This window comes from Pyxicephalus adspersus, chromosome 8 (genome assembly GCF_032062135.1).
Source record: "Pyxicephalus adspersus chromosome 8, UCB_Pads_2.0, whole genome shotgun sequence".
NCBI lineage: Eukaryota > Metazoa > Chordata > Amphibia > Anura > Pyxicephalidae > Pyxicephalus > Pyxicephalus adspersus.
In genome coordinates this window covers 1,456,155-1,468,900 of record NC_092865.1, presented here as the reverse complement: position 1 = coordinate 1,468,900, position 12,746 = coordinate 1,456,155, and the positions used below count along the sequence as shown (strand labels likewise).

The window sequence follows — 12,746 nt, the reverse complement described above, 5'->3', positions numbered from 1 at the left end:
CATTATGGGAAGAAGGCAGGCCAATGGAGGCAGCAGGGGCCATTATGGGAAGAAGGCAGGCCAATGGAGGCAGCAGGGTGCATTATGGGAAGAAGGCAGGTCAATGGAGGCATCAGGGGCCATTATGGGAAGAAGGCAGGTCAATGGAGGCAGCAGGGGCAATTATGGGAAGAAGGCAGGTCAGTGGAGGCAGCAAGGGGCATTATGGGAAGAAGGCAGGTGGGGGGAGGCAGCAGGGTGCACTATGGGAAGGAGGCAGGCTGGCGGAGGCAGCAGGATGCATTATGAGAAGAAGTCGGGGTGCATTATGAGAAGGCAGCAGGGGGCATTATGGGAAGAAGGCAGGCCAATGGAGGCATCAGGGGCCATTATGGGAAGAAGGCAGGTTAATGGAGGCAGCAAGGGGCATTATGGGAAGAAGGCAGGCTGGTGTAGGCAGCAGGGTGCATTATGGGAAGTAGGCAGGCCAATGAAGGCAGCAGTGTATTAGGAATTAAGGATCTGCGGCCTTAATGGGTCACAAGGAGAACTTACACAATATTAGGAATACAATAATAAAATAATTTAGGTTTGTTTAGCTGGTTTTTGTGATTTACATTGTGATGTCCATTGAAAAATGGTGTACAAAACATGGCTACATCTCTCTCTGCACCAGTTTACTCTGTAATAACCACCACTATGGGAACCCTTGTGGGCACTGCACCCATTCCCCAGTGCTGCAGCACCCCTGAGCACTCTGTATTCTCGGTTCGCTATGTGTGCAGTGTTGCTGAAGTTTTCCTGATTGCACAAGAATTATCTCATTGGATGGATGAGGATGAGATGACTGTACAGGGGGAGCAGAGGGTGACTCCAATCTCCTGTCCTGCTGGGGGTGTAATATAAAATCTGATGGATGATATTTAATCTCTTGCTGCTCTTCCGGCTGTGACTGGATGAGGTTTTCCAGCCATGGCCGCCACTCTCTCCTCAGGCTGCCTAATCTGCGGCTTTTCGTCCAGCTGAAAACCATAAAAAGGCATAAAAGATTCCGGCACCAGATCCATTTCAGGTTTACTGCATCACCCAGGTTCTCTCATGATAAATTGTGTCATTGAGTTCCTTCATTGCAAAGTTTTTCAAACTCAGGTGTCTGTGCTTCTCTATGCAATGCAGACTTATGGTGACTGGGGGGAGGGGCTAAAAGGTGCTGTACACAGCTCCCTCAGTATGGCTTTAATGACCCTTTACAATAAGCTTTTGGGAAGAGTTTGTTGCTCCGTTGCTGCTAAGCTCCCAATAAATTCTCCTGTACTGATTCGTTTATTTTCTTGCTTCCAGGTGCGGCACCGAACGTCAGGCCAGGTGATGGCGCTAAAGATGAATACACTGAGCAGTAACCGAGCCAACATGCTGAAGGAGGTGCAGCTGATGAATCGACTGTCACACCCCAACATACTGAGGTACGCCGCTGCGTGTCTGTGTCATGTGACCGAGCCAAAGTCATCTGTATAGGGAGCAACAGTGCTAAATGATCTCTGGGAGAGGAAGCTGTAATATAAAGCGATATGGGGGGGGGGCAGGGAGAGAGATGGAGGAGTTATAAGCATTGCTGTGTTCTTAAAGGAGAGCCCCTTTAAGCTGTCTGTTTTGCTTTATATTTATCTTAAAGGGGAAGTCTGGCCTGTGCCATCACTTTCACTTATTTCATTAGCACAGCACTGTTGCTGCCACATTGTATTGTTGGCAGTTCTTTGTATCCCGGCTCCGCATTCTATAACATTTGTTCCTGATTATATCGGAGTTCAATTACACAACCAAGGGCAATTGCTAATATTATCTGCAGCCTTGGAAATGTCCCCGGCTGCTTCTGTGTAAGTAAAAAAAAAAGGGAGTGTGATTGATTCATCGTTGGTCTATGAGTTGTCACAGACCTGTAACCAAAAAAAAAAAAAAAAAAAGTTGTCTGTGGCCTTTTCATATAGGAGAACGTCAGAATTTTTCATAATCTGCGACATACGGCGCAAATAAACACAGCGGGGTGCGGCTCATTAGACTGAATAGTAACAAAATCCACACTCACCGCCTGGGATCATTTCACACCAATGACACCAAAGTCTGCAACAACAAGCTTTGCGGTCACACATTGTTTTATTTGAGAGGCTTTGTGTGTTTTATTGTCTTTCTGTACAGCGAATTGCATCAGAAAAGGAAAACAGAAAATGTCAGCCGTGGTCAGAATCAATGACAGCAAAAATATGGACGCCTAATATAGTCAGATCCCCACGTGGGTGACGCCTTTTTATTTTTTTTCCTTGAAGAGTTGTCACAGTATAACAGGAAGTGCCCAATTGTTGAAATGTTCTTAGCGGCTGAGTTCTTCTTTACTATCAAGCTGTAAAGCCTCCAATGCTTCTGGAATAAAATGATCTGAGCAGAAATATTACTTAATATTATCATTATTATTAAGCAGGATTTATATCGCACCAACATATTATGCAGCGCTTAATTTTTTTAATTACCTCATTTTATAAAGTGCCGGCATATTACGCATACATTTCCAGTGGTGATCAGCGGCTGCCTCCGTCCTGCCGACATTCATTCCAGGATTTTAGGTGGAGCTGAACACGAAAAGGGAAAACTAAGTGTAGATTGTGTGGAAGTAGCGCCCTGAAAAATCAAGAAAACTTTCAGGTGACTTCCTGTGCGCAGGTACCCCTGTTCTGTGTCCTTATAACTGTATTACAGGTCAGGTCCTGTGCCTAGGTACCCCTATATACACCTGTACTGTACTTCCTGTGCCCAGGTACCCCTGTTCTGTGTCCTTATAACTGTATTACAGGTCAGGTCCTGTGCCTAGGTACCCCTATATACACCTGTACTGTACTTGCTGTGCCCAGGTACCCCCCTGTTCTGTATCCTTTTAGCTGTACTACTGGTCAGGTCCTGTTCCTAGGTTATCTTGTATACACCTGTACTGTACTGTACTTCCTGTGCCCAGGTACCCCCTGTTCTATGTCCTTTTAGCTATATTACAGGTCAGGTCCTGTGCCTAGGTACCCCTATATACACCTGTACTGTACTTCCTGTGCCCAGGTACCCCCTGTTCTGTATTTTTAAAGCTTTTAAAGCTGTATTACAGGTCAGGTCCTGTGCCTAGGTACCCCTATATACACCTGTACTGTACTTCCTGTGCCCAGGTACCCCCTGTTCTGTATCCTTATAGCTGTATTACTGGTCAGGTCCTGTTCCTAGGTTATCTTGTATAGACCTGTACTGTACCCCCTGTTCTGTATTTTTAAAGCTGTATTACAGGTCAGGTCCTATGCCTAGGTTCTTTTGTATACACATGTATTGTACTTCCTGTTCCTAGACACTCCTGTTTCCTCATAGCTGTAGATCTGCAGTGTGGATCATCTAAGGCACTGCTGGTATCGCCACATTTGAAATGAGATTTGGTTCTCATTGCTGGAGAGAAAGCTGTACCTGATGACCTGCAGTGCAAGGATCCCCCTGTTTCATCCATTCTGTGGATCCAATCTCCCTCCTCCGCTCTGGCTTCCTCTGGAATTTATTTCTGTCCTCCAATCACCAATCATCAGGGGGGGGGGGGGGGGAGCAGCTCTGACAGGTGCAAGCAAAGCCTTGCCTCTACCAAGATGGCGCCTGTACACAGAGACACCATGCAGAGCACGGCAGTGATGAGTAAAAGAACGGCTGCAGGGAGACCACAGGCAATACCAGTGACCGGCCCTTTACCCTCTGTCTGAATTGTTGGACCTTCTGTGTTAAAACATCCAATTTAAATGCCTGCTAAAGAAATAAATCTATTCATTTTATTTTTGTCCAACAATTCCAAATACATTTCAAATAATACCGTTACTGCTGACCAGAATCCGGACTCTGCGTTGTCTCAGGTGGAGGTCAGACTGTGATTTCTCTCCAAGTGAAACCCGAATCCTGCCGGATGTAATAAAACAAACAGATCTTCTCTCTGCACAATGGATGCAAACAAAAGACAAAGGGAAAAAAAACAATTTTGCAACAGTAACCTGGCAGGTATGTGGCACTGGGCGTGGAGGGATTTCTATATTAACCCCTCCTGCTCCTCCAGGACATTCAGCAATCAACAGGTTATTATTTTTGGCACTCTGCCCCCCTTGGCTCTGCATTGCCGTTTTTTTGGCAGCTTCCAGCCTTTCCTATTTATATTGAGTGATCTTCTTGTATTTGATGAGCGATTCTCCGGCTTGTGTTGCAGTTACGCTGCACGGTTCTTTACGACTTATTTTTAGCAAGTAAAATGCTTGCGGCGTGAGCTCATACTCCAGAGATTGAAGCTGTTCCTGCTCCAGAGGTTTCCTTCAAATAAATCTTTTTATTAAAATTTGACACATTTCCATGGCTTTATTTTCTTGCAATGGAAACTTTACTGGGAGAGTTTTTTTTTGAGATGAGATGCGTAATGGGTCAGAGAGTTGTTTGCTGGCCAAATTGGCTTCACCTTTTCACTGAGTGCTCGAACCATCAATTTGAAATTACGTCCAATGCCTAGGCACTCTTGTATACACATGTACTGTACTTCCTGAGCTCAGGTACCCCTGTTCTGTATCCTCAAAGCTGTACTTCAGGTCAGGTTCTGTGCCAAGGTTCCCTTGTATACACCTGCAGTGTACTCCCTGTGCCCCGGTACCACTGTTCTGTATCCTCAAAGCTGTACTACAGGTCAGGTCCTGTGCCTAGGTTCTCTTGTATATGCCCGCACTGTACTTCCTGTGCTCAGGTACTCGTGCTTTGTATCCTTCTAGCTGTATTACACGTCCGGTCCTGTGACCTGTACTATCCTTCCTATGTTCATGTATACTTGTTGCATATCCTCACAGCTGTACTGCAGGTCATGTCCTGTGCCTAGGTACTCTTATATACACCTGCACTGTACTTGCTCTTCCTAGGCACTCCTGTTTCCTGTATCCTCATAGCTGTAGGTCTGCAGCGTGGATCATCTAAGGCACCACTGCATCTGACTGCTGTTATCACCAGATTTGGAATAAGATTTGGTTCTCCTTGCTGGAGAGGAAGCTGTAACTTTTTTAGCAAGTAAAATGCTTGAGGCGTGAGCTCATACTCCAGAGATTGAAGCCATTCCTGCTCCAGATGTTTCCTTCAAATAAATCTTTTTATTAAAATGTTACACATTTCCATGGCTTTATTTTCTTGCTATAAAAACTTTACTTGGAGGGGTTTTTTTTTTTTTACGATGTTGCTTAATGGCTCAGAGAGTTGTTTGCTAGCGAGATTGACTTCACCTTTCACTGAGCGCGCAAAGCCATCGATTTAGAATTACGGTCCGGCCGCTCTCCAGATAGCCATTCCGCTTGGCTTAGTTTTATTGGAGCTGCAGATAAATTCATCACCGTAATGAATACATTGACAAGTTCAGAAAGCGATTATATAGATTTATGTGAGCCGTCACACAAAGCAGAGAAATTTACTTGTAGGAGGCGCAGATATTGGGAGCCTCTGCCTGGAAATTGGGATATTGATTGGCATTATCAGTGAATGAAAAGCAATCCGGTGGTTTTATAGGATAATAAGAGGTGGCTGTGACATTTAAAACATGTTCCCATTTCTGCATATAGACAACTTTTTAAATTCTGCACCACATGAGAGCACAATTCCAACTGATTTAAAGAGGACCTGTTCTTTTATTGAATACCGCTAATCGTGATCCTGTAAACAAAAACCCTGGTCCTCTGTAAAAAAAAAAAAAATAAAAACTGAATGTTCAAAAACACACCACAAAAAACATGCACTGGGGTGATATTGTGATAACTCCGCAAAAGTGGAAGGGCTACCCAGCCGTAGCCGAGTGGGCCTACTAGCCTATCTGACCGTCATCAGGCAGGTTAAGTTCTCTGTGGGCTGACCGAAGCAAGCCCACCAGGTATGAAGCTGGGAGCTCTCCCGAAGAGACACTCCTAGTAAGGGAGAGCACCATAACGCCAGGTCGCCCCCCAGACTTCAGGGCCGACCCTTAAGGGGAACAGCACCCTCCATTGCCAGTGACACACAAAAAGAAACCAGTGACAAAGGTTTCTCCGCACCTGCTCAGGGGAATAGGTTACTATCCTGGAGCTCCTTTAAGGGCAATTCCCACACCTTTCTCAGGTCAGACCGTACCAGAAGAATTAGCTTGGGGGGGCCCTTAAAAAGCATCCCCATCCAGCAACTGAGCCAGTGCATCCTCCCCTCAAAGTACAGAAGAACCGGTCCCTTCCTGACACTGATAGGAATAGATACACCACTTGATCTTGCCCATAAGGCGAAGAAGTGACCTGTTCTGTGTAGCTGAGCCCAAACAGGAGCAGGCGGATGGTATAAAACCAATTATCGGTATTACCTGTGGGCTCCTTGCTGCCAATCTTTCCCTCACGCTGTTACTCTGTGTGGTGTTGGCCATCTTGGTAGAAGCAAGCCTTTCCTTCTTTACATCAAGGCTGCCCCCTTAATGACTGATGATCTGCTAATTAGTAGAAAAATGAAGAAGCTGCAGGAATCAAATATTCACTAAATGTTTGAAGCAGACAGGAATTGTCCTTCAGTACGGATTCCTCAGGTACAGCTTTCTCTCCAGCAAGGAGAACCATGGCAGCACAGTGGTGACAAACCGCTACTATCAGTCTGATGACTTAGGTGATCTGACGCTGCAGATATACAGATATTAGGCTGAAGAACAGGTGTGCCTAGGCACAGGGACTGCACTGCCAATCTTTAGGAGAGTCCTCCAGACAAAACATGAATCTTTCACAAAGTCTATTAAAATGTCAATGTGTCCAATAACTTGACAAATCTTTACTCTGAATTCCTTTTTTTTTTTTTTTTTTTTTTTTTTTATCCAGGTACATCGAGAACACTGCTATGCTGGGCAGGGCACCAAAAGTTTTGGAAGCCACCTATTGTATAAAACCGTACACTTGTGTATGGGATTCTGCCCCTCCCATCATTCTCCTCACATTGAAATATCAATCTGATGTGCTCGTCGGTGTTCTCCACAGGAATTTTTTTTAAAGGTGGTTGGGAGGAAGCTGTAGGTAGGTGGTGGCCCCATTATTGCGTCCCAATTTTTTAGTAACCACCCAAAACAGACGGGTGTTTACTGAACATTGCCGGGTGGTGCACCCAGCTAAAAGGGTCCGGGGAGAGCACTGCAAGTATTCCTACGCACAATACAGCTTGTGCATTCCTAAATAAAACTTGCTATTATCTCTGAACTCCGATAAAACGTATCTTGTGATCAGACCATTCAGATTAATGATAATAAACAGGATTTATATAGCGCCAACATATTACGCAGCACTGTACATTAAATAGAGGTTGCAAATGACAGGCAGATACAGACAGTGATACAGGAGGAGGAGAGGACCCTGCCCCGAAGAGCTTACAATCTAAGACGTGGGGGAAAGTAATGACAGCGTGCTATTAACTGCTATGTTAGAAATGCTTGGCAGACGCTGAATGCTTGGATCAGAGAGACATGTACAGGGGAATAATATACAAAGAATGAATGTGTAACGTTTCTTTTCTGACCCTGCTGACGTTCTTTTGTTTTGTAGACCCAATGAATGGTAACTCCTATAAGGTGTCTGAGTGGGTGAATGTTGGGCAGTTTAAGATTCTGTGGGCTGCTCATACATCTGGGGACTTCAGCGGTGAGATTTTGGTGTTCCAGGGTCATTCATTTTGTCAATAGATTTCCCAATGATTTGTAAATTATTATTCATATAGAATACTCCAGGAGAAGTGACGAATTTCATTTTTATTCTGACATACTTCCTAATACCGAAAAAAAGGAAATCCAGTTTTCCGACATACATAGACACGGTTACTTTGGTGTTTTCCCAGATTTGCCTTTTTTTTTTCTTTTTTTTTCTTCTGAAGTTTCCCAATTTTCCTAAAATATTTAAAAAAATAAAGGAAATCCAATTTTCCGATACATGGACACTTTGAGGCTCAGCAGTTTTTCACCTTCCTCCAATATTCATTCCATAGAACAGCTGCAAAACAGTGAGAATTGTTATTGATTTTCTGATCGAGCCCCCGACCCTCCCGGGAAGGTAAAGAGATGGAAATTGATTTAAATGGTGTTTGAGGAGAGAAGATCCGGCGTGAATATAAACCAATTCCGCTGCTCGGAAATCACTGAGCGTTGGAGTTATTTCTGCGTGAAGCTGTTTTTATTTTTAAACATCTGAGGTTTCATAGATCGCTCCATCCATCGGGTGGTGAAATGTTATTGGGGTCATTTTATAATGCCAATCCTTTTAATGTCTGGCAGCGTTCCATCGATGTAGAACAGACAGTCGCATTCTCCGGTATAAAAGGTTGAACTAGATAAGAGTCGGAGTTCTGACTGATGATGCGGAGGAAGCTGAGTGGTGAATATTTCAGTGCCGGAATATTCCTTTCTTTTATTCATCCAAATAATACAAAAATGTATTTTAGGAGCTGCTGCAGAAATGTCACCTGAATGTTTGCTCTCCTCTGACATCACAATGCATACAAACGCCTGCTGATATTTATTTCTTCATCTTTATTCATTCCTACCCAGCTATACAGAGCAGGAATTGCTTCCACATACATTAATAATAATATTACACAGTATTTATATAGCGCCGACATATTACGCAGCGCTGCTCAAAGTCCATAGTCATGTGACTAGCTCTCCCACAAAGGAGCTCACAATCTAATGTCCCTGCCATAGTCATATGTCATTATCACAATCTAAGGTCACTTTTGGGAGAAAGCTAATTAACCTAACTGCATGTTTTTGGAATGTGGGAGGGAACCCACACAAACACAGAGAGAACCTGCAAACTCCATGCAGATAGTGTCCTGGCTGAGATTCCAACCTGGGTCCCAGCACTGCAAAGGCCGTAGTGCTAACCACTGAGCCACCCTGCTGCCCTAAAATATCGTCCATTTTTACATCCTACACTTCATTGAGACCTCATAGTCACTTCAATCCTGAACATGAAGGAGCTGCTACTATTATTACAAAGTATTTATATAGCGCCAACATATTATGTAGCGCCGTACATTAAATAGGGGTTATAAATGACAGACAGATACAGACAGTGACACAGGAGGAGGAGAGGACCCTGCCCTGAAGAGCTTACTATCTAGGAGTATCAAACAATAGGAGGGGAGATATGGAATGGTGTGAAGTAGTGAGGGTTTAGGAGACAGAAGACGACGGGTAGGTGAGGTTGAAGCCGAGGAGACCATTCCAGAGAGTGGGGGCAGCTCTAGAAAAGTCTTGGATCCGTGCATTTGAGGAAGTTATAAGCGAGGAAGTCCTTATTAGGTCATTGGAGGAGCAAAGAGAGCGGCTAGGGGCGATTGTATATCAGGACAGAAAGGTAAGTTCTGCATTGGGTATCAGGTAGGTAAGTGGGAAGGACGGATGGGTCTTGTTGCAGCATACATAATGGATTGCAGAGGAGAGAGTCGGGTTAGTGGAATACCAGAAAGGAGGATGTTACAGTAGTCCAGATGAAAGTCAGTTCGTATTGATTCAGAGATCATATACAGAGGAAGAATGAGAGGCTGCAGTGTCATTACCAGTCCACTTCAGCAGATTGGAGGTTACTTTTCTGTAAAGATACAATGTAGACAAATCTGGGACAATCACTGATATGCTGAGTGCTGAACATGTGTTGGCTGGTCCCCTACAGTGCAAACATCACTTCTGCAAAATCCTTAAAGGACCCCACTGCTGGGCAGCCAATAGAAATTGTCCACATCACACAGGTCATGTGACTTAGACACTCATAGAAGGGTCCCTACCTCAAAAGCAAAGACAACCGGGGACCGGAGGGACACATGACTACTGCTTTGGGTGGGAACGGCCCTGTTGATCTATAAGAAAGTGGGTTTGTTATACGGAAACACGCAGCATCAGAAATGCATGCAACAAGTGGGAACATTAGACATCGCATTCTCTGCAGTATCTGATGCATTGCATATTTTACACTGTGTAATGCGCTGCATATAATGTCAGCATTGTATTCTGGATACAATATCCATGTTTCGTTTTGTTCCTTCCCGTAGGTGTTGATTTATTTTTTTTCTGTTTTTTGGGCTGTTTGTGACATTAACAATCTGTTCTCTTTTCAGGTTTAAGGGTGTGTGCGTTCACCAAGGCCAGCTACACGCACTGACCGAGGTAAGATTTCCTGCGTTGTCTTTATTGCCGCAGTTTTCTTGTTCCAGTAACTCGGGCTGTGAAATTTGAGCAACGGCACTCACTTGTGAAATACCCACAACACTGGTTGAGCAATTTGTTTTTTTTGATGGACATTGCTGAAACATTAATCAACGTCCAATCAATTTCTTCCTTTCTAATTTATGGCGTCAAATGCACAGATCAATGCAGATCTGTAATCAGTTATCATTCATTAGAATTTATTGTGTAAGTGCTTGAATTTCATCAGCCTCCTGCAGTCCCAGTGCAGCAGGGGTGTCAAACTTTGGCCCGCAACGTCCTTTTTTTTTTTTTTTTTTTTTTTGTCCCCATAAGAATCGTAAAATCGTAAATATGAATTGCAGCTGGCCTATTGCTGCATTGAACTAGCGCTGCTACTAGAATTTCCGGCATCACTTTATAGACCAGCGGGCTCTCTGCCTTAGTGGCCCCGCAGGGTATTGTAGTAGCGGTGCTATTTCAGTTTTAAGTTTGGACCATGACTTTGTCTAAGTTTTTCATTTTGGCCCACTGTGTATTTAAGTTTGTCACCCCTGCCGTTCAGCATAGCTCAGTTTGGAGGGGATGGAGATGCAGCACAAGGGGCTAATCAAGGAGTTTGTTTGATGACAAGGAGCATGCTGACAGGAGGAGAGAGAAGACTGACAGAGCTCATCAGTCTCCTGAGCTTTTACTTTACTTTCCAGTCACTGTATGGAGTTGGGGAGGAGATCTGTAGCGGAGAGTAAAATTGTAGCAGATTAAGATTACGATTGGCTGAAATATAAATTCTCTTGCCAGTAAAACAGTTCTTGTATTCAGCTGTCTAGAGTTCTCTCTTAATGTCCCTGCGGCATTCTAAGCAATCTGTTACAACCTGCAGTGCTACTGGGAGGGACTGCAGCCTCTTTTCTCTTGATCTTGTGATGAGTAAACAGAAGTTTGTACACAAGGAAACCTATTGCTGCATATTTATAGCCAGAAGATGATACTGGAAACTTTAGGAATCTGGTTAAATTCAGCCAGCTGTTTAAGATAATCCCAGGATGGGGAATGTCAGGCCAGTCAGCAGGTGTGCAGTGTCCCCCGAGCGGTGTTTGGCTGGGGGGTCCCTGTATCCAGCACCAGGTAATAGGCGCATGAAATCTGAGCGCCTGGGACAGCAGACGTTTTCCTCAGCACGTGTGTTCTGGAATGATCCTCAATGTCTAATATATGATGGAGGACTGGCTGAAAATAATGCGCAGTCTGTTTCCCCCCCATCCCTCATCCATGTGTTCTCTATAAAGCTGATAATATAGAGAGGCAGCTGGGATGAGGAACATCAAGCAAGGTGCCAGTGAAGACCAAATACTGTATATACACCCTTAGAGATGGCAGATTGTTATTAAACATTCATTTTATAGCACCAACATATTACGCAGCAATGATCATCTCATCATACGAGAACACAGAAATGAGAAGATTTCCAGCCCATGGATGGTCTGATACTTCTATGGGCTGGACCAGAGCCGGAGTCCCGGGGGTTTGTTGGCTCTGAGAATATAAATGGTTCTCCGCAGTCATCTCAGTGTCTGGGAGGTCAGATATTAGTGCAAAACATCTGTAGCAATGAGCGTTACAAAACCGATATCACCAACGCAACTCATTAGATTGATGAAACACCAAGTTACTCATGAGAGCGGTCAGCCTGTTAGCGTTTGTGTCCTGTGCACTATATTATTCTCTCTATATTGTTTTCTTATTGACTCACTCGGTGTCTCACAATTAACGCCTCTCTATTTCCAAATTATTCATATTCTTTCTCCTTTCTCCCCTTTTCCTCTCCTCTTCTCTAAACTCTTTCCTTATTTTCCTGTCTTTCATCACATTTTTCTCCTTTTCACTCTTTTCGTGTCCTCTATCCTGTTCTCATTTCACCTCTCCTCCGGTTCCCTTTCTTCTTCTCTCTTCTCACTTTCTTTTCACTCTTCCCTCACCTCCAGTTCCCAGTGGAAGTTTTTGTTCATTATCTGTAATTTCAGGATTACAATCGGATCTCTTGATCTGCGGACTGTTCTAGAGAACTGTAAATGTCACATTGGGTCACAGGACTGGAAAATCCTCTCTGCCCTTTACAGGGATCACATTTAAGTTTTACTTTCATTTTCCGTTTTTACTGTTCGGGCAGCCTTGGTCTGCATGCAACAGGATGTGATTGGGATAAACAGCCCCAAGCAGGGAGCGGCTGGGGTTGTTTAACCTTTGCCTGCCTAAAAAGCCACAAAATATAAAAGTTTCTTTCTTCCCTCTGTTCACTTTGAGGAATATTCTAGCATAGAACTATAACCTTTCTATGATCGGTCCTCACATCCTAATCCTGGTTTCTCTGCCCAATCCTAAATCATGATTCACTACAATCCAGGAATTATTACTCACATTTCATTCAGATCTGTAACATTCCACACATGGTTGGGTAATGATGAGTGCGATGGTATAATGAGGATCGGCAATCTCTGAAATCTGACAGACTCGTGCGAATGCT

At 44.1% G+C, this 12,746-nt stretch overlaps 1 protein-coding gene across 1 annotated transcript in view; it reads left to right on the top strand.

The window, feature by feature from the left end:
* The window catches only part of TESK2 (testis associated actin remodelling kinase 2), a gene marked incomplete in the record, with an annotated part of 49,613 nt that overhangs the window by 15,427 nt on the left and 21,440 nt on the right, over positions 1–12,746 (top strand). The window contains 2 exon segments of the mRNA XM_072419295.1: positions 1,321–1,442; positions 10,156–10,204. Coding sequence (XP_072275396.1) covers positions 1,321–1,442; positions 10,156–10,204 — 171 coding nt within the window.